The following is a 23,405-nucleotide window of genomic DNA, read 5'->3' as shown; positions in this document are numbered from 1 at the left end:
TAATTCTCCATAAACATAATAAACTCAAGTTTTCATGACGTAGTAATATAGACTAGGAAGGTATCACCCTAGTTTTCAAATGAGGAAAGTGGAGCTAAGTGATTTTTCTCAAGACCAAAGAAAACGAGTCCAGCTGTAGTCTTCTGACTCTTGTCAAGTGCTCTTCCCCATGTAATGAAGTAGATGGCTCTTCCCTCTTCTCCCTTCCACTCAGGTTCCTGCTTCTGAGGGTGGCATGAAGCAGAGTGCAGGCCAGATAGGACTGTTAGAGGCTTACTTTGGAACAAGTCAAGCAGCCTTATTTCTCAGATCAGAGGGAACGCTCCAAGTGGCTTTTTGGGAGGAAGTTGTGTATAACCGAAGAATGAGTGACTGACTGAATGAGTGAATGCCACCACACCCTTTAGAAGGTAAGTACTTCAAAAGTTGAAACTTAAGTATATACCATGTGATAGTGGCTATCGGTAATCATTTTAGCATCCAACAGCTTCAGGTTATTTTGGGAAATGGAAATTTTGTGGCTTTGATTATCATGACAATGAACCATTTTACACAGAGACCCAGACTAATTGTTGTTTTAATTGTTGGAGACTTTCTGTGCATTTCTAATTATTTGTAAACCATAAGCCTGTGAAAGGGATCACATATATTTCTTACTACACCTCTCAGATCTTCACTTGGCTCTAGAAACTGTTCATAATAAGAGAAAACAAGTATGAGACTGACAAATCTATCTTCTAAATAGAATATAGTGCAAAGCCTGATATTAGGAGCCACAACTTATTTCTTATTGGGTACTTAAGAAAATATGCCCCACACGAATAACCTGTGAGAAATACACACATTTACATTCAGGATACAGTAGGGTGGAGACCAGCTCTTGCTTATCTGATACGTAGCTTGTTTTTCCTTTTCAGTGGCAGAGCTGTCTATTGGAAGAGATGAGAAGACTGGATTACATTCTACAACCTTCTGATCTGCAAAAAGGGTACAACAATGACACACGTAGCCTATTTCATATGTGGATGGGTTGAAAGAATTGTAGAATGTCTTTAAAATATGCTAAAGCCCTCTGATACTAGAATTCCATGAAAATAAGGTACTATTCATATAAATTATGTTCTTTCATATTATTTCAAGCATCAGAACATAAAAAGGAAGGTAAGAAAACCGAAATTGACAGCTAAATCTGTGAAAAAAAGTATTTTTCCAAGAACCCTACTGAGCTCCACAAAGATGTTGAAACTTCACAGATTGCTAAATAGCACTCCAATTCATCTCTAGCACCCTCAATGGCAATTATAAAAATAAAGGAACTGGAATATTCCAAAACGTGTTTTTCTCTCCCTAAAAGACATTTGAGACCTAATTCTGAATACAAGAATCCAGAGGGAGTAAAAAAAAAATGGTCTGTGCTATTGGATGGGTTCCCAAGCTTTGGTAAAGGTTTCTCAGGGAACACTACCATCAATTAATGTTTATAGAGCAACCAATTTAGAAATACCTTTTCTGGGCTGGAGGGAATGTTTTGTACAATAATATTTTGTCCCATTTTATATTTATTAAGCTCTCCTACTTTACCACAGGCATAAAGAGCCTTGGTCACTGAGAGAAGCTAAGAACAAGGTTGTTTTTGGTTTCTTCTTCCTTTAATTAACTGGAGATTTGTTAAGAATAAGATACATTTTTAAAGAGGAGGGCTGACACACACTTTTTCCAAGCTGATGCTACTCTTAAAAAATGCTGACCTGGGACAGCGCCAAGACTGAAGACCTGCCTTGCCAGAATATCTGATGTGGCCTCCAAGTACACATAATCCTTGAAACTCTAGCACTGAAGGTGAGGTCCCAGAGCCATGTGAGGTTAAGACTAGGACGATGAAAGGGACACCAAGAGGACACAGCATGGTGGGACTACGGGTGCCTCTTTTCACAGGCTCCTGAAACCTTGTGTTCCCTTACCCCTTAAAGGTCCATCAAAGTCTTAATCTGATGCTTCTTGGCAGCTTTTATCAACTGAATTGACTATTTATTATAAGCAGAATCCTCTGTTATCTTATGGTGAATTATACAAGAGGAAGAAGTAATTTCTGTCAGACAGTGAGCAGCTTCTGCCTTTATTCACTATAACTCCTCCTTAGCACAATGATCGGCACATGCAGACCTTCAGTAAGTGGTTGTGAATGCATTCCTTTTCCTAGATAACCTGAACAAATAATTTCATTAAGGACAGAGAACACATATGACCACATATTATATAAGCATACTTGTGTATATATAAATACCATATCAATAATATCTACATATTCTAAAGGGGTTTCAAGAGTGAGTAAAGGGATATTTGAACACAGTCTTTAGTAGATAAATCTTGAGGTTTTTTGAATAAGGCAGGGGACGTGAATTAAGCTTAAAAAGGACATATTTGTGGTTTGAAGAGTAGAGGAAGACAATACTGAAGATCACTACATAGTTTGTTTTCCTTCCAGTGTTCATGTTTACATACTTTTTCTCTCTGCCATGTTCAATAGTGACGTAAAAATTTCCAGACAGTAATCTCTGCTTAAATATCTGTACAAAAGTCTTCCACAGTTTTGTAGCACATTTCAAAGAGTTCCTATAACTACTGTTTTTTCTAATGATCTGGAGAGTGTTGCTGTTGACTTATCTAAATCCAATAATAGGCTGTCATCCTCCCCTCTTTCAGTAAATTTGAGTAACTGTGGAAAGTTTCAACTTGGCATATTTCTTTAGAACATATGAAAGAATATGACCCATTGATATATTTTAAGCATATCATGAAAATAAAAGTCGACCATATTCTCTTTTTTATTCGATTGGGACAAATGTGTCATTTCACGTACTGGACATACTACTGTCCTAGGAAATATGGGACATATAACATTTTATGACAGGAAAGCATTACTAGAGTAAAAAATAAGACTCGAATGGCAAAAATTCACTTCGGATTGTATTAGCAGAGGTAAGGTATTTTATTTAAATAAAATTAAAGAAAAATTTAAACAAAAGAAAAATAGGTATTTAAATGTTTAAATAAGGACTTCATTAAATTAATAAATATATTAAAAGCAGGTGAAACATTGAATGTTCTAGCTTACTTCAAGTTTCCTTATAGTAACATCTCATGAGAAACATGGCATGAATTAACAGCAAAGTGAATGTGATTTTGATGCCCTATTTCTTTATTTTGGACCTCCTTGATAAATATATTATTATTTCTACTACAAGAAAGAAAATTTTTATATAGTCATTGATATCACCAAACTATGAATAACCCAGAATCTCAAAGAGTCTAGAATGATAAAATAAATGGTAAACACATGTCTCATTCCACAGCTTGTCATGGATGATTCAAAGAATCATATAGCAACTTGGGACTTTATACTTTAGAAATGATCTTTATTCTGCTCCACATATTTGTTCATGTGTCAGGAAAAAAATAATTTTAAGGTAGGTAATAAAAATCAGATTATTTTTCACAATAAAAGATCACTGAGCCTCTTGCAATAAAGCGTCAGAGACCTCCACTGTGCTTGTGCTTCCCTGGAGCAGTTGCAAAAACATGGCAGGACTCACAAAGACATTTGAAATAAATAGGCATGGAAACTACTGCCAAGCAGCAGAGAAACTGACAGGAGACTGTGGTCTTGAGTGGCTCTTGATTATAGCTACAGCTCTGGAGAGTCACACAAATATATCTGTCCAGGTATCTAATATGTGGCTGTTAAAAAGAAACTTGATCTTCTAATCATCACATACAAAATATAGGTTGCATACGTGTCTTAGTCTGCTTGACCTGCCATAACAAAATACCAGGGACTTGGTGGCTTAAACAACAGAAATAAATATATCACAGTTGTGGAGGCTGGAAGTCCAAGATCAGGGGTGCCAGCATAGTCAGGTTATGGTGAGAGCTCTCTTTCTGGCTTGCGGATGACTTTCTTCTCACTATGTCCTCACATGGTAGATAAAGGAAAAGCTCTCTGGGGTCTCTCCTTATAAGGGCACTAATCACATTACAAGGGCACCACCTGCAAGACCTCATCTAACCCTAATTACCTCTCAAAGGCCCCATTTCTAAATATTATCACTCACGTGTTAGGGCTTCAACATATGAATTTGGGGAGGAAGGAACATTCAGTCCATAACACCATGTGTGTGAGTATGCCTTCTAAATGGACCTATTTTATCATATTAAGTTGACACAATCCATCGTGTTAAGTATGCAATTCATTTGAATTTTGAAGAAGTCTCTTATTAAGGAGAACCAAGTATTAGACAGGTATTAAACACCAAGTATTAAACACCAAGTATTATCCAGGTAAAATGAAGATAAAAATGGAATCCACAGTAAAGGAAATGGAAGATTCTAATTCTAATAGGGAGAAACAATTATATACATTTTGGCAGCTACCAAACATCATGTACAAAAATTAAAGGATGACCATGAAGCAGTTGGCAAACTGAAGTAACGTGAATAACAAAATAATGAAAACAGCTCTATTGAGATACAAAAAATTCATTCTTTCTGGCCTTTCTTGAACAGTATAAAGTTCAGTTAACTATTTTCACTTTGCCTATATTTCTTGGTTTTTATTATCTTGCCTTTTCTAGCCTATTTATTCTATTTCTTACAAGTTTCTTGGGCACTGGGGTATTTTTGTTTTATTTATTTTGTTTATCTCCTTCCCCAAACCCAGTACTGTTTAGTCCATTTATGTTTTCAATAACATTCAGTAATTAATAACTTTGATTTTAAACTAAATGCTCCTAAGATTAGGGCCTAGGATAAGGAATGCAGTTGATACTTGCAGAGTGTCCGTACCATCCACACAGGGAAAGCCAGAACTATAGCTGGAGAAAAGTTTATAACTAATTATTGCCTTTAGACTAAAAAAGGATGACAATTCTCAGGAAATTAAAAGTAAACACCTGCTCTTATCACCTTGCACATAAGGCTCAGAAATGCCAGAATTCGGGCTTCCCTGGTGGCGCAGTGGTTGGGAGTCTGCCTGCCGATGCAGGGGACGTGGGTTTGTGCCCCGGTCTGGGAAGATCCCACATGCCGCGGAGTGGCTGGGCCCATTGGCCATGGTCGCTGGGCCTGCGTGTCCGGAGCCTGTGCTCCACGGCGGGAGAGGCCGCAGCGGTGGGAGGCCCGCGTACCACCAAAAAAAAAAAAAAAAAAAAATGCCGGAATTCCCTTTGCTGGATGGGGGACCATGAACATTGAAAACCAAGGAACTAGAGCCCTTTCTCTGTTCTTTTCTCCCTTCCTTCCTTCAAAAGGGTTTTATTGAGCACCTATGCCAGACACCAAGCATACAAAGATAAACAAGATAGAGCCCTTGTTCTCAAGGATCTGACATTCCAGTGAAGACAGATGGATAATCAGGGAGAATATGATGTAATCGGGAGGTACTCTGGAAATACAGAGGATGGGCACTTAAGTCAGATTGCAAGAGTCACAGAAAGTTTCCTGTGAAGGAGGTGATCTGTAGGTTGGGCCCTGAAGGACAAATAAATGAAGGTGGAGTGGTGTGTAGAAGTAAGCATCAGTGAGTTGCCAGGCAGAGAAGCCTATTAAACTTTAGATATAAAGGTCAAGATCTTTAAATTTGCAGGGTTAACATCCTCATTCTCCAGCCATGCATCCTTGACACACAGCCCATCATAAAATATCAGTGATCCAAACCCCATTTTCCCTAGTGTCTCCTCAGAACTCTGCTTGAACAGTGTCTCGAATTTTTTGCTTATTCTCACCTATAAACACTGAGAGAGATTTCGTCTTATGGAGTAAAAGGCAAGATAGCCACTAAAAGAACACTGTGAAGCATATCTCTTCACTGCATACAATTTAGTATAGAACAGGCACCTATTTGCTTTGGAATATGACAGAATCCCATTTCCTTCTTGCTATGTTTCTCATGTAACATTATCATACTCTGCTATAAAAATAGGAAGAAACCATTACTTTATATATATATTTTAAATCCAAAGAAAATAGCAAAACTTGGAACTTCCAAAGCTTTCAGCTATGGTCTCAAGAGTACAGTGTTCATTCTTCTGATAATGGTTATGAGTTAAAATATATTTCTTATATTTACTAATATTACCCTTGATTAAAAATGAAGTGATTATGGTAGCATTCATGTTGGTTTTCAAAGAGCACACAGACTACTGAGTAGAATGTACTTTTAAAATTTGCTAACAAGAAACTATAACTGTTTTTAAAATACATTCTACATTCAAAAAATCCTTTCCTCTTTCTACTTAATGATTCTGCTGAAAATTATCTACCATGCTGCCAGAAAAGAGCACAAAAGATTTCTGATTGAGCTTTATTCACACTGAATGAGGTGGGAGGTGACACGGACCAAAAAAGCCAAGGACACAGAAGAGCTGGAACATCAGTTTTGAAGTTAGAAGATTCTAATACGAGACTCAGTTCTTCCTTTACTAACACTTTTTCCTCATGTAGACAATAGGAATAATAACCATGGTCGATTAAAATGTTCTAAGGTCTGAGTCCTTTGAAGAATGTAAAACATCACAGAATACAATAATCTAGTAGTAATTAATTAGTAGTAATGCAAAACTATTTTCCTAGGAAAATGTAGACAGTGACTTTTATGAAATTGCCCTAGGAAATCTGTGGGGTGAGTTAGACACTGGAATGGAAAAGTCCATAGGAAAAGGATTAGAGTAATTGAAACTGCAAATCAGTGAAAAATCATGGGTAATCCCATGATCCCATAAATTCATTTTTTTGCAAGATGGATAGAGGGTCCCATTTGTAATGACTTAATTTTTAATACATTACCAGAAGGACTCTGTATCCAATAAATGCCTTGGATATAATATAGAGAGAATAAAATGACTATATCATGCAGTTCATTGCTATATTCTTCACTTTCACGAAAAAGTTTTTTTCATTTGAAAATTACAAGTTTATTTGCCTCTAAGAAGAAAAAACAACGAACATCTCTTAGAATTATTCCTTGGATTTTCTCAAATACATCATAAGGTTAATTGCTATACAGAATAAACAAACAAAAAAGCAAGTTAATATATCTGTAAGTCCTACACAACATTAAAAAGCCATTATGAGACTATCTTTTTAAAAAGAACTTATAAAAATATTCTTTTCATTTCTGTTTTACAGCCCTTAAGAACAAAGAAGTGTATATAAGACATTTAGAAATTCTCTAAAAGTGACTTAGAGAATAGCGCTAATCAGATGATCACAGTTGTAAAAAGACAACAGTGATTGGTTTCCTATTAGATATGTACATAACATACATCTAGAAGGGGCTGGAAGGATGCATACCAGCTGCTGAGGGCGCTTTCCTTTAGAGAAGGGATAAGTGTGTCTGCAGGGGCCGGGAATGGTGACTTTGACATTTTGCTTTGAATGCTAATGTTTTATTTGAATTTTTGAAATAAGTATTACTCATGTTAAAAACAAAATACAGAGAGGTGAACCACAGTAGGAGACATTTATGCTTACCCACGTCATCAGTACTGCTTCCTGACAGTGACTGGACTTCTGCAGTGGCTATAAATGCTGTCTTCCAAATGTACATTAATCAAAATACAAAGACCTAGTAAATGTTTTCAGAAGTATAGCTTAATTCAATTATGTCTGGAATGTATCACCCATGTTTAGATAGAGGACAGGATAAGCATGCTTGATTTCAAGTTCTCTAAAATGGCACGATGTGTTGCTCTGGCATGGTCACTACTGATGGATTAATGTGACCAGAACAGGCATGACTTATCTTACTGAGTTGCTCCACTGCACTAGAAATGCTGCTCATCTTTTCAGGCCTTTTAAAAAAAACCTGTGTGACTTGTGTCTGAAAAAGCCCAAGAGGACGAAAATATTCAACCGTTTACTTGCTAAGTCGAGGCCAGTGCTCTTTAAAAAGTTGGCTCTTCCCCTACCCTCTAATTACCTTACAATGCCTAAGCCACAACAGAAGGCATGTCAGCACATTTTATTTACATCCCTTGAGGAAAAATCCTCTTGATGTTTTCACTTCATACAGAAGATACATTTGCAGAAGGAAATATTTGGCAGTACTTCAGATGTTCACTGTCTGGTAATGCAATTCTTTTTCTTGATTATGGTAGCTTCTATAATGCTGTATCATTCATGTAGACCATCATACCCCAACTGACTGTATTTATTGACTGAACAGACATAATTTATGCAATCATCTGAACTGGTTAAACTTTTCTTTTACTCTAAGCTTAGAATCTAGCTATGGACTGATTTTAGGCTGAGTTCTATTGTTGAAAGATGTCATGTTCCACTTGGCATACCTACAAAGTTGTCTTTCATTCAAACAGAAGAAGGTCAGCTGACCTGAATGAAGAACACTGGTAATTATAGGTAATTCACTAATATTTATCATGTAGTTTAAAGGGAATGTCAAAGTATCATGCAGACAAGTAACATGTCGACCTAAAATGAATTTTTTCCTTTTACTAATAGAATCGGATTCACATAATCTATAATAGCCTCCAAATAAGAATTCTGTTTGTGTAAGAGTCTTTATCTAAAAAATCTCCCAAATAAAAATGTACCCAGGAAGATGAAACATACACTTTCTTTTTCTTTCTACTAGTAGGGAAAAAATCAGTGTGGCTTGATACCTCTAAATTGTGTTCTTGAGCATGTGAACAGCATCCCAGAAAAGATACGGGTTCTCAAGCCATTGAAAAGTCTATCAAAATTGCACAAAGTAACGGGTGAAAAGTCGCCTGTGGAAATATTTATAAAATAAATATTCTGGTTATTGTTTGGACTAACTCTCATGGGTGAAGCATTATCTTTCATAATGTATAACCAATATATGGTCTAAAACTACACACTTTGGAAACAAGCTATATCTATTGCCTATTCACAATTGTAATGAAAGAAAGAGATTGAGGAGGAGACAAATAAAATAAAAATGCATTTACTCACTGTGTTAAAATTTGGAAACAGCCCAACAGCAGCAGAATTACTGTCTACTGGAAAAGACATAAATGGTTTGATATCCAGTGAAGGCTGCATCATCAGGGTAGGTGTGCGCACAAGAGCAGGAAGGGTAGTAGAGTGGCATGTACTGCCTGCCAAGAACAAAACAAAAATGAATTCAATCTCTTGCTCACATCCATCTCCCTCCCCAACTTACAGTGCAAAAACAAGACTGCTGAGCTGTAACCTGCAAGCGAGAGAGTTATGCTGGGAGTCAGCAAATGGCACAGGAGGAGAAAATACACTTAAAAGGGTCTTCTTGCTCAATGTCTAAGACAGTGAAACAGAATGTGTCCCTATGGCAAAGGTCAAAGGCTGCTCAGACTCTGCTGAGATACACAGTTACACAGATCCTGCTGGCAGGTGAGGCAGAATATTGTCCTCTTGTTCACCAAAAATGTAGGAGAGAGGAGGGGAGGAGCCTCTTGAAGCCGGATGCAATTTACTATCCACAATTATTGAATGGCTGGTCGGCGCATTTTATGCAAATCAGAGATAATTGAGGGTTTTTACCAGGGGAAGAAACCTTGGACTCTTATAGTTACTGTCCAATCCCAGGAAACTTATCACTCAAACAATTTGTTCTCTTAAAAAAACAAACAGGGGGCTTCCCTGGTGGCGCAGTGGTTGAGAATCTGCCAGCTAGTGCAGGGGACACGGGTTCGAGCCCTGGTCTGGGAGGATCCCACATGCCGCAGAACAACTAGGCCCGTGAGCCACAACTACTGAGCCTGCACGTCTGGAGCCTGTGCTCCGCAACAAGAGAGGCCACGATAGTGAGAGGCCTGCGCCCTGCGATGAAGAGTGGCCCCCGCTTACCACAACTAGAGAAAGCCCTCGCACAGAAGCGAAGACCTGACACAGCAAAAATAAATAAGTTAATAAACTCCTACACCCCCCAAAAATAACAAAAAAAAACCCCCAAAAACCCCAAACAAACAGAAAGTTGCCCTTAGTCTGGACACTGGAGAGTAAGAGAATCTAAAAGGGGTGATTTTAATCAGGGTAGAGGCAGGGTTTTGGGGGACAGGGAGGATTTGGAACCAAATTCTTGACTTCAACTTTTATTTCTAATGAGGCTTGTATTATTTTAGCAACTATCCTTTTAATAATTTATTAGCTGTCTTTACATATCTGGTGTAACCTGTCTGTAGGAGATTTAAAACACTCCTCTCCAGGGTAACATGCATTTTTCTCTAGCCTATAAGCTCTACATACTGCAGATAAGTAATCGCTGCTGCAGGTGGCTCTCCAGGAGACAGGCTCTGATATGCCCTTTCTAAACAAAATACAACAGGCATATTGAGATAAAATTCACTTACTTGAAGTGTACAATTCAATGATTTTCAGCATGTTCAGAGTTGTGCAACCAGGACCACAGGCAATAAAAGAAACTCCATACCCACTGGCAGACACCCCCAATTCTTCCCAACACCTCCAGCTCTTGGTAACCACTAGTCTTTCTGTCTCTACAGATACGTCTATTCTGGACATTTCATTTAAATGAAATCATACAATACGAGTTTTTTTGTGACTGTTTTCTTTTACTTGGCATGTTTTTAAGGCGCCTCCGTGTTGTAGCATGTATCAGAATTTCATTTCTTTTTAAAGCTGAATAATATTCCATTGTAGATGTACAATTTTTGGCTTATTTATTCATCAGTTGATTGGCATTTGGGTTGTTTCCACTTTTTGGCCATTATGAATAATGCTGCTATGAACATTCGTTTCTAAGTTTTTGTGTGGCAACAGGTTTTTAGTTCTCTTGCATATATACCTAAGAGTGGAATTGGGGATTGTTGGGTCATATGGTAGTCATATGGTTTAACCTTTTGAGAACTTCCAAACTGTTTTCCAAAATGGCTAAACCATTTTACATTACCACCAGCAGGGTATGAAGGTTCCAATTTCTCCTGACATGCCTACCTAGGACCACAAATAATTATATGCCTAAAATCCCCTGCTGGCTTCAAGGAGAAATGAACAGTAAGGGAAAATGCTCTGACTATTAAAATTTCCACCAGTCTTCTTTCACGGTGTCCCAGAATAGTTAAAATTTCTATTTCAATGGTATATTTTTTGGTAATGAATTTCCTTAATAAACTCTGCATAATATTTCAAATCATTCCAGAACATTACTCGCAGTAGTGTTTAATGGACGGTCATACCTCATTTACTTTGATCCTAAAAACTGAAAAAAGAGAAGGGCATCTGAAGCATTTACCTGTAATGGCAAGTCTTTAGGTCAGCCTGTCCATTAGGGAATATAGAGTAGGACTCAGCCAAAGAGAATCAGCCAAAAGTATAGGTCAAACAGAATTTTTTTGTGTCTTTTTCTGATGCCAAAGTAAATACTCTGATCTCAGCCTGGCATTCACATAACCACCCTGCATTTAATTACACATTCTCCTTCTAACATTGCTAACTTCAGAGCTTGCAGGTCCAAGATGATATATTTTATCAATATGTCAAATGTTACAGAGGCATTTACTAAAATATTTATCTTAAAAGCTTTGCTTCAAAATCTTAGCTAAGGGACTTCCCTGGTGGCGCAGTGGTTAAGAACCTGCCTGCCACTGCAGGGGACACGGGTTTTATCCCTGGTCCGGGAAGATCCCACATGCTGTGCAGCAGCTAAGCCCGTGCGCCACAACTACTGAGCCTGCACTCTAGAGCCCATGAGCCACAACTACTGAGCCTGCGTGCCACAGCTCCTAAAGCCCGTGTACCTAGAGGCCGTGCTCTGCAACAAGAGAAGCCACCGCAATGAGAAGCCTGCTCACCACAACAGAGAGTAGCCCCCACTCACTGCAACTAGAGAAAGTCTGTGTGCAGCAACGAACACCCAATGCAGCCAAAAAAAGAAAAAAAAAATCTTAGCTAAATTGAAAAACAGGTATTTCTTATATTAGACCAATGGCCTTTTACTATTTACAATTATTATAATTGTCAAAAGTCTAAAGTCTAAAAGCATACAGTATACTTAAAGCTGCCTGTTAAAAAAGAAACAAAAGGCCTAAAACGGGGTCACTTGTGCTAGTACCTAACCTAATTACAGTTAGAACCTAGGAATGTAATCCTACTCAGGAATGTTATCCTAACCAGTTAATGTGGAATCTTCTGGTCAGCACCAATGAGGCAACTGGTCATCCATCCCCCAAAGGAAGAGGAAGTAATCTGCCACACAGACTCCTTCTGTCCCGCATAGATAGGTTACCTAAGCCTGAAATAATCCTTTTTGTTTATGACTTTCTTGTCTTGCCTTTAAGAATCTTCCCTTTCTGTAGCCCTGCTCACTGGAGGGGATGCTGCTTGATTCATGAATCGTTGAATAAAACCGATCAGATCTTTAAATTTTACTCAGTTGAATTTTGTCTTTTAACATTTCTGATGAACAAATATATAATTATTTTGCCATTGTAGGTCTCCCAAAGGGAAGCAAAATTCTTTCTCTAAGCCCACAATGGTGGCTCTGATAACATTGTAACACATGGCCCTGGAGAGCCTGCAAGAGTCACTTTGTACTAACAAACTCAAATCAAACAGAATGCAACATGGAGCTTGTCAAACAGATTGCTCCATCGACAAAGGTCAGAATGTACAATGATCCCCCTTACCCAATCAAATCTCTAGGCTAATAAAGACAGGGCTCGAAAACTACTTAGCTGCCACCCTTCATTAGCAGCTGTTTACCATCTCATTAGCATTTTAATGACAGACAATTTGCCATGTAAAACACAGATTGTTTTAAAGTACTGGTAGATCCTCTGAATAAATATAAATTATGGGGGGAGACCTTCAAGATGGCGGAAGAGTAAGACCTGGAGATCACCTTCCTTCCCACAAATACAACAGAAATACATCTACATGTGGAACAACTCCTACAGAACACCTACTGAACACTGGCAGAAGACTTCAGACCTCCCAAAAGGCAAGAAACTCCAAACGTACCTGGGCAGGGCAAAAGAAAAAAGAAAAAACAGAGACAAAAGAATAAGGACGGAACCTGCACCAGTGGGAGGGAGCCGTGAAGGAGGAAAGGTTTCCACACACTAGGAAGCCCCTTCACTGGTGCAGATGGGGGGGTGGGGGTGGGAAGCTTTGGAGCCGCGGAGGAGAGCGCAGCAACAGGGGTGCAGAGGGCAAAGCGGAGAGATTCCCGCACAGAGGATCGGAGCCGACCAGCACTCACCAGCCTGAGAAGCGTGTCTGCTCGCCCGCCGGGGCGGGTTGGGGCTGGGAGCTGAGGCTTGGGCTTCGGAGGTCAGATCCCAGGAAGAGGACAGGCGTTGGCTGTGTGAACACAGCCTGAAGGGGGCTATTGCGCCACAGCTAGCCGGGAGGGAGTTTGGGGAAAAGTCTGAACTGCTGAAGAGGCAAGAGATCATTGTTTCAGGGTGCGTAAGGAGAGGGGATTCAGAGCACCGCCTAAACGAGCTCCAGAGGCGGGCATGAGCTGCAGCTATCAGCGCAGACCCCAAAGACGGGCGTGGGACGCTAAGGCTGCTGCTGCCGCCACCAAGAAGCCTGTGTGCGAGCACAGGCCACTCTCCACACCTCCCCTCCTGGAAGCCTGTGCAGCCTGCCACTGTCAGGGTCCCGGGATTCAGGGACAATTTCCCCGGGAGAACGCACGGCGCACCTCAGGCTGGTGCAACGTCATGCTGGCCTCTGCCGCCGCAGGCTCGCCCCGCATCCGTACCCCTCCCTTCCCCCGGCCTGAGTGAGACGGAGCCCCTGAAGCAGCAGCTCCTTTAACCCAGTCCTGTCTGGGCAGGAACAGACGCCCTCAGGTGACCTACACGCAGAGATGGGTCCAAATCCAAAGCTGAACCCCAGGAGCTGTGTGAACAAAGAAGAGAAAGGGAAAGTTCTCCCAGCAGCCTCAGGAGCAGCGGATTAAATCTCCACAATCAACTTGATGTACCCTGCATCTGTGGAATGCCTAAACAGACAACGAATCATCCCAAATTGAGGAGGTGGAATTTGGGAGCAGCAAAATATTTCTTTTTTCCCTTTTTCTCTTTTTGTCAGTGTGTATGTGTATGCTTCTGTGTGTGATTTTGTCTGTATAGCTTTGCTTTTACCATTTGTCCTAGGGTTCTGTCTGTCCTTTTTTTTTTTTTTAAATAGTTTTTAGTGCTTGTTATCATTGGTGGATTTGTTTTTTGGTTTGGTTGCTCTCTTCTTTCTACTTTTTTCATCTTTTTAATTACTTTTTAATTTTTAATAATTATTTTTTATTTTAATAACTTTATTTTATTTATTTATTTAGTTTTTCTTGCCTACTTGCTTTTTTTCTCCCTTTTCTTCTGAGCCGTGTGGCTGACAGGGTCTTGGTGCTCCCGCCAGGTGTCAGGCCTGTGCCTCTGAGGTGGGAGAGCCAAGTTCAGGACATTGGTTCACCAGAGACCTCCCAGCTCCATGTAATATCAAACAGCAAAAGGTCTCCCAGAGATCTCCATCTCAACGCTAAGACCCAGCTCCACTCAACGACCAGCAAGCCACAGTGCTGGACACCCTATGCCAAACAACTAGCAAGATAGGAACGCAACCCCACCCATTAGCAGAGAGGCTGCCTAAAATCATAATAAGGTCACAGACACCCCAAAACACACCACCAGACGTGGACCTGCCCACCAGAAAGACAAGATCCAGCCTCACCCACCAGAACACAGGCACCAGTCCCCTCCACCAGGAAGCCTACACAACCCACTGAACCAACCTCACCCACTGGGGGCAGACACCAAAAACAATGGAAACTACGAACCTGCAGCCTGTGAAGAGGAGACCCCAAACACAGTAAGTTAAGCAAAATGAGAAGACAGAAACACACAGTAGATGAAGGAGCAAGGTAAAAACCCACCATACAAAACAAATGAAGAGGAAATAGGCAGTCTACCTGAAAAAGAATTCAGAGTAATGATAGTCAAGATGATCTAAAATCTTGGAAATAGAATGGAGAAAATACAAGAAACGTTTAACAAGGACCTAGAGAATGGAAGAGCAAACAAACAATGATGAACAACACAATAAATGAAATTAAAAACTCTCTAGAAGGAATCAATAGCAGAATAACTGAGGCAGAAGGACAGATAAGTGACCTGGAAGATAAAATAGTGGAAATAACTACTGCAGAGCAGAATAAAGAAAAAAGAATGAAAAGAATTGGGGACAGTCTCAGAGACCTCTGGGACAATATTAAACGCACCAACATTCAAATTATGAGGGGTCCCAGAAGAAGAAAAGAAAAAGAAAGGGACTGAGAAAATGTTTGAAGAGTTATAGTTGAAAACTTCCTTAATATGGGAAAGGAAATAGTTAATCAAGTCTAGGAAGCACAGAGAGTCCCACACAGGATAAATCCAAGGAGAAACATGCCAAGACACATATTAACCAAACTATCAAAAATTAAATACAAAGAAAAAATATTAAAAGCAGCAAGGGAAAAACAACAAAGAACATAGAAGGGAATCCCCATAAGGTTAACAGCTGATCTTTCAGCAGAAACTCTGCAAGCCAGAAGGGAGTGGCAGGACATACTGAGAGTGATGAAAGAGAAAAACCTACAACCAAGATTACTCCACCCAGCAAGGATCTCATTCAGATTCGACAGAGAAATTAAAACCCTTACAGACAAGCAAAAGCTAAGAGAATTCAGCACCACCAAACCAGCTCTACAACAAATGCTAAAGGAACTTCTCTTCCTTCTCTTTAGCAGGCAGGAAACACAAGAGAAGGAAAAGACCTACAATAACAAACACAAAACAATTAAGAAAATGGTCATACAAACATACATATTGATAATTGCCTTAAATGTAAATGGATTAAATGCTCCAACCGAAAGACATAGACTGGGTGAATGGATACAAAAACAAAACCCATATATATGTTGTCTACAAGAGACCCACTTCAGACCTAGGGACACATACAGACTGAAAGTGAGGGGATGGAAAAAGATATTCCATGCAAATGGAAATCAAAAGAAAGCTGGAGTAGCAATTCTCATACCAGACAAAATAGACTTTAAAATAAAGACTATTAGAAGAGACAAAGAAGGACACTACATAATGATCAAGGGATCAATCCAAGAAGAAGATATAACAATTGTAAATATTTATGCACCCAACATAGGAGCACCTCAAAACATAAGGCAAATGCTAACAGCCATAAAAGGGGAAATCGACAGTAACACAATCATAGTAGGGGACTTTAACACCCCACTTTCACCAATGGACAGATCATCCAAAAGGAAAATAAGGAAACACAAGCTTTAAATGATACATTAAACAAGATGGACTCAATTGATATTTATAGGATATTCCATCCAAAAACAACAGAATACACTTTCTTCTCAAGTGCTCATGGAACATTCTGCAGGATAGATCATATCTTGGGTCACAAATCAAGCCTTGGTCAATTTAAGAAAATTGAAATCTTATCAAGTACCTTTTCTGACCACAATGCTATGACACTAGATATCAATTACAGGAAAAAAAACTGTGAAAAATACAAACACATGGAAGCTAAACAATACACTATTTAATAACCAAGAGATCACTGGAGAAATCAAAGAGGAAATCAAAAATATGTAGAAACAAATGACAATGAAAACACGACGACCCAAAACCTATGGAGGTTCCTTAAAAGACTAAAAATAGAACTACCATACGACCCAGCAATCCCACTACTGGGCATATACCCTGAGAAAACCATAATTCAAAAAGAGTCATGTACCAAAATGTTCATTGCAGCTCTATTTACAATAGCCATGACATGGAAACAACCTAAGTGTCCACTGACTGATGAATGGATAAGGAAGATGTGGCACATCTATACAATGGAATATTACTCAGCCATCAAAAGAAATGAAATTGAGTTTTTTGTAATGAGGTGGATGGACCTAGAGTCTGTCATACAGATGAAGTAAGTCAGAAAGAGAAAAACAAATACCGTACACTAACACATATATATGGCGAAAAAAAGGTTATGAAGAACCTAAGAGCAGGACAAGAATAAAGACACAGACGTCGAGAATGGACTTGAGGACATGGGGAGTGGGAAGGGTAAGCTGGGATGAAGTGAGAGAGTGGCATGGACTTATATATACTACCAAATGTAAAACAGACAGGTAGTGGGAAGCAGCTGCAAAGCACAGGGAGATCAGCTAGGTGCTTTGTGACCACCTAGAGGGGTGGGATAGGGAGGGTGGGAGGGAGACGCAAAAGGGAGGAGATATGGGGATCTATGTATACATATAGCTGATTCACTTTGTTATACAGCAGAAACTAACACACCATTGTAAAGCAATTATACTCCAGTAAAGATGTTAAAATATATATATATATAAACTATGCTTTCATCAATTCCCTCACCTCAACCTTGCTGTTTTCACTTTTAATACCTGCTTTTTAATACCACTTCACCAAAACTGATTGCTTCAAAGGACGTTTTTGCAAGTGGAAAATGAGTGGGAATAAACTGCACTTTTTCCACAGGTTAGTTTGGGCTTTGATCCCTCTGTCACCTTTTCCAGATTTTGTTGCTGCTGTTGCTGCTGGGGAATATTTCTCCTCACCTCGGGATGCCCAAAATTCAGTGGGAGATACAAGCAGAAATTGGGCCAAAATGCGTTGCACCCTGAAAGAAAATGCTTAATCTCTCTAAAACTCAAGGACTCACTGAGGAAAAGAAGATTGAAAATATAATGAGTAGGTATTTCAACACAAAGGGTGGTAAAATGTTCCCATGACATTGCTGTTCTCGTGGAAAAGAGCCAACCCTCTGTCGTTTGTACCAAGGATTTGGCAATATTATGTAAAATACTTCCTATATGTATTTCTTTTTCAAAGCATAGGATATCCTCTTGTATGTGTCATAATAAATTGAGTCATAATAGTTCTCCACCTTATTTGAAAATAAGGCTTTTTACATCAGTTAATGTATATATATTTATGAAACTGCCTGTACTAAAATTAAACACACATGTACAAACATGCATACCCCAAAGATCTAACAGTCACCACTCTCATTATGGAAATTCCACACATCCGTATATTCTCCCATAAGCATGCAATTAACCTTCTCCCATAAATTTCATTTTGATGGTAAAATCCAAGTTGTATTCATCTACAGCTATGAAACCAACAATATGTGAAGGGCAACTCACCACTATGGTCATAAAGAAAACTATTATTTCAGCCAACTGCCTCTGTAACATAATAGGTGCCTTACTATGTCAGTGGATTATGTCACAATCCAGCACAATAAAACCTCCATTGAGGACCAGGTGACACTTGAAATGATTGCCGTAGTCTTGACCCTAAGGAATAGACCTTTGAAGGTCTACTTAGGTTATAACTTTGAGGCTTTCTTTAGGCACCAAAACACAAACAAACAAAACATCTCATTCTTAGAAAGGAGAGTATGCCAAAGTCACAGAAAATCTGCACGGAGAAGCATTTTCAGAATGAGATCAAATGTGCAGACAGTCTACAATATATCCTGCGGCAGGAGTTTCTTCCAATGCCGTTATTATGTATGTTTGCTTTAGTGAGCACTGAAATAAAAAACTTCACATACTATAAAAATCTATTAGGCAGAGACAATGTCGATTATAGAACTCCCAAAGATCTCTTTAAAGAAATTAAAATGAGTGGCATTTCAGATTTTCCACTAAACTCAGATCTCTCTTTTTATTGCTTTTCCAGCTTTGTTGCGCCTTATACGGAGTAACTTTCCCTCTTACCAGACAGTCACCAACCAGCATCTCCTCCACCCCTTCCCTCACTATTTCCATTTTTATCCGTCTGCCGTGTGAGAAAAACAAGAAGCGAAGTGTGGGAGAAAGGTGAATAGTTTATGTGACTGATAAAGGGTTGTGCTTCTGAAAAGGCCACACAACATAATAACAGAGATAACATTTTTATAGTGCATGTACCAGGCACTACCCTAAGCACATTACATATGCATACACACATATAAGTATATAACATTTCCATATATACTCATTTATATATATAAAATTATATATTTATATCATTTTTATCATATATCATTTATATGTTAATATTATATATTAAGTATATAATCATTTCTGTATATTGAATGAGTATATGTACAAGTACATATACAAATATACTTATAATAACCCAATGAACAAGGTACTATTACTAGCCCCATTTGATAGATGACAAACTGAGGCACCAAGAGATTAAGCCCAATTTCATACAGTTTGTACGAGGAGGAGTCAGGATTCAAACCCAGGCAACCTGACTACTTAATTCTTCTTTTTACTACTATGCCATGGTAACCAAATTGAATATCTGAAAATACCTCAGTTACATACACACATTCTCTAGCTGTAGATAGAAACATTTTACCATCAAACTAAGAGATTTAAACTGTTGGATCTCCTTTGCAACTGGGAATTCGTTAAAACTTTCATTTGAGCTTAATGTAGTATTGATGCTGAGATAACTAAAATGTATAAGATTTTTTTAATGCTCTATAAGAATATATTTATCTAAAAATAACCTTCCCTAAATAATAGTATTATTTAATTCAGTAAACACTTATGGGGGACCAACTGTTCAAGGCACAGTGCTGACAAGGCACAGTTACAGGGAGTATATACTGAGTCAGACAGAATTTATTTTACTTACTAAGAGAAGATAAGAAAATAAAAACTACCATTTAGTGAGATTCTACTCTATGCCAGGTACTGTGCTAAGTGATGTGTGTCCCTTATTTTATTAAATTATAACACAATTCTATGAGGTTTGTATTATTATTCCCATTTTACAGTTGAGAAAGGTAAGGCTTGGAGAGATTAAGATCACAATATATGGTAGGGTCTGGGTCCAAACTCCTGTTTGTTTGACTCTAAAGCCCATGCAATCATTCCAAAAAGTAAGCTATTTATAAAGTTGTTACGTGAAAAAGATTCTATCATCAAATACACATAGAAAATGTTGGTTTCACGGAAGTTTGATGGTTTTTTTCTGCAAAACCTCTTGGAGCTTTTAATTTAGTAATGGGTACTGTGAATGTCTAGTCAGATATAATTTCTACCCTCAATTTGAGAATGAATCAATCCTTTTTATTTTCATAGAGGTCTGGGATAACCATGATACTATGGCATGTCCTTCAGGCTGCTGTCTTATACACATTAAAAGCACCAATTCAGGAGAAAGCAGATGACTTTCAGGTCCACCACTTTCTTGTTGTATGACCTTAGACAAGTGATTTTACTTCTATATACCTCTATTTTCTTTTCTATAAATTGGGGAAATACGAGGACCTGCATTATAGGACTGGTAGGAGAACTAACTGAGATTTTTCTATACAAAGTACTTAGCCCTGTGCCTGGCACCTAGCAAGTGTTCATTAAGTTTCCGTTACTGTAGTTATGAACTATTCCTACCCCTGTGACACTATGCCATATCCCTGGAGAGCATAAATAGTTAAATCCATTAATACTTATAAAAGGCAGGATATGTCAGTCGTCATATATTATCAACAAAATTTTAAGGAAGTTCAAGACAGAAAGAAATTAGATCTGGTTAGGAGCTGGGTTCATAAATATTTCCATAGGTGAACTATCTCTTAAGACAAGCCTGAGGAATGGTTAGTATTTTGAGAGGTGGGTATGGGAGAATGGTGAAGGGAACTGCATAAGCAAAAAGCATAGAAATATGGAATGTATTAAAATTTAAAACTTGTTCAGGCACTCAGGAGTTCTTAGCGTTTCTGGATCAGAAGGTAAACAGTAAAGAGAAAAGCAGAACATCTTTGTGACCTTGGAGTAAGCAAAGGTTTCTTAAATAGGAAACAAAAAGTGCTAATCATAAATGAAACAAATGACAAATATACTCTATTAAGAATACGAATGTAAGGATAAGACATGATCAAGGGAATGAAAAGGCCATCCAGAGAGTATGAGATGATATTCACAATATATGTATTTTGACAAAGGACTTGAATCTAGAATAAAGAACTCCTACAGATCAGTAAGACAAAGACAACGCAGTAGGAAAATTGGGCAAAAGACTTGAATGGACACTTCACAAAAGTAGATATTAAAATGGCCTGTAAACATATGAAAAAGCACCTAACTTCATTAGTCATTAGGGATATGCATTAACCTATGAGATATTGCTACATACCCACAAGGATGGTTACAATGAAGAAAGACAGAGATTACCAAGTGCTGACAAGGATATGGAGCAACCAGAGTTCTTATCTGAAGGTAAATTGTTATAACTATGTTGAAAAACGATTTAGCAATGTCTACTAAAACTGAATATACACTTACTCTATGACTCAGCAATTCTACTTCCAAGTATATAGCTAACAGAAATGATCTGTATAAGAAAGTTCATAGCAATACTATATATAATAGCCCTAAATTGAAAACTGGCCAATTAACTAATCAACAAAGAAAGAACAATTCTGGTATCTTCACACAACCTGACATTCACACAATATGGAATACAGCAATAAGATAAAATGGTATATGGTGACGTGAAACAACGAATAAACCTTGTAATGTCGAGAAAAATAACTAAAATAAAGGAATATACATCAACATGCTGTATGATACCATTTATTTAAAGCACACAATCAGGCAAAACTAATCTATGCCGTTAGTTAGGATTATGGCGATTTTTGTAGGAAGGGTAGGATGAGGTTAGGGTGCAGTGACTGGAAGGGAGCATGAAAGGGACTTCTAGGATATTGGAAATGTTCTTTTATTAGATCTTAGTGCTAGTTTCACAGGTGTGTATGTGTGTATACATTCATTCAACTGTACATTTATGTGCACTTTTCTGTATGTTACATTTCAATAGAAAATTTAAAAAAGTGATATAGTCAATGTTATTAACTTTAGTAAACTACTTTGACACATAGAGGCAAAATTCCTCAACAAGAAGAACATCTTGAAATACTCTCAAGTTTGCGTAATTTTAAGATAAGTATGTTTTCTTAAGTTCTTCTTTCTACTGCCAGCTTGATTTTGCTCAAAATGATTTGTGAGAAAATAAAATTCCCTTTAATGCTGATATTTCCTTGCTGCACTTCATAAGTGGCTAGAGGAGACTGACAGAGAATCCAGGGATGCCAAAGAGAAAAAAGTATATCTAGAACTCTGAGTCTGTAAAGTCTTAACAATTGGCAGCTTTGTGCCTGAATCTCCCTTGGGGCAGTTCAGGGTTCCCTCCAAAATGCTCCAACAGCAGCAGCATTCTGGCAGAATGTTGACTTTAAAAATAACTTCTGAGTACCACCCTGAAGTTTATAAGCAATAATGAAGTGCTGCATCAAAAACAGCAGTGAAGCCACATCATGATTTAAGCCACAATGTCCTTTGGGTTAGTGGTAATATGCCAGCTTTTACACAAATTGATGAATCTTTCACTAAGATGCAATGAATGACTTTTTGGATGTATAGCAATAGAATACATAGAACCCAGTGGTGGTTCATTTATATCTGAATATTTATATCTGAATATTTATATCTGAATATTTTGTCCATGCACTGTTTCTTATATTTAACTTTTGAAAAAATGGGTAAGATTTATTTACTATAGAGTACAAAATACAGTTTGATTAAACATGTGACATACTTCCTTAGCTGCAATCCTTTTTTAAAGCAGCATTGAAAAATCTGAGAATTTCAGAATTTAAGTAAAGCAGATAATTGGTTCACGAAAATGTCTTAAGAACCAACTGTCTTCTTTAAGCTGAATTTAAATAAGTTTCTCTCTGTTACAGTTTTCTTCACTTGTAACCCAATATTATTAAGCATGCTCGTGAAAAGAAGGAAAGTCAAAGAAGAGAAAATAGAGTTCTGACAAATGCTTTGTCAAGTTTTTTGAAATAGTTTTTAATACACCTAACTTATCAAAAGGGAATGTCATGTGCTTAAGTTCCTAAATTACTAAGTCTTTAGAGAAGCCAAAATTATCTCCAGACAGGGCTTTACTAAAATTGTCTGAGGTCGAGACTGGATTGGGAGGTCAGGAGCCTGACGGAATTTTCTGGCAAAAAGACGTAGGGAGATGGTCTTGAGCTACATTTGCCCAGTGACTTCTGTCTATGGCGTCAAGATGCTTTCTTGAAATCTGACGCCTCTTTTGGTTTCAGAGGAACTCTTTGCTCTCCCTTTACAGCATGCTAGGGACATAATGGCAGTATGACTTATTTTAGAAACCTTCCTAAAACTACAGACTTTCCTAGGAAAGAGAACTATGTTTCTCAAACTGCTGAATATTTCTAGAGGAACTATAGTTCATAAAATTTTAGCAGTAAACATAATTTAGGAATCCACCCTTCATCTTATATGAGAAAAATGGGAT

At 38.2% G+C, this 23,405-nt stretch overlaps 1 protein-coding gene across 14 annotated transcripts in view; it reads right to left on the bottom strand.

The window, feature by feature from the left end:
• Positions 1 to 23,405, bottom strand: part of ZNF385B (zinc finger protein 385B) — a 391,044-nt gene that overhangs the window by 74,849 nt on the left and 292,790 nt on the right. For 13 of the 14 annotated variants that reach the window (XM_067741341.1, XM_067741346.1, XM_067741347.1 and 10 more), the window contains one exon: positions 8,992 to 9,137. In XM_067741341.1, the coding sequence (XP_067597442.1) occupies positions 8,992 to 9,137 (146 nt within the window). Of the gene's footprint in view, positions 1 to 8,991; positions 9,138 to 13,237; positions 13,370 to 23,405 lie in introns of those variants that run through there. The other variant, XM_067741345.1, reaches the window with a different exon arrangement.

The sequence above is a fragment of the Pseudorca crassidens genome, chromosome 6 (assembly GCF_039906515.1).
Source record: "Pseudorca crassidens isolate mPseCra1 chromosome 6, mPseCra1.hap1, whole genome shotgun sequence".
In the NCBI taxonomy this organism is placed as follows: Eukaryota; Metazoa; Chordata; class Mammalia; order Artiodactyla; family Delphinidae; genus Pseudorca; species Pseudorca crassidens.
This window is presented reverse-complemented; position numbering and strand designations above follow the sequence as displayed.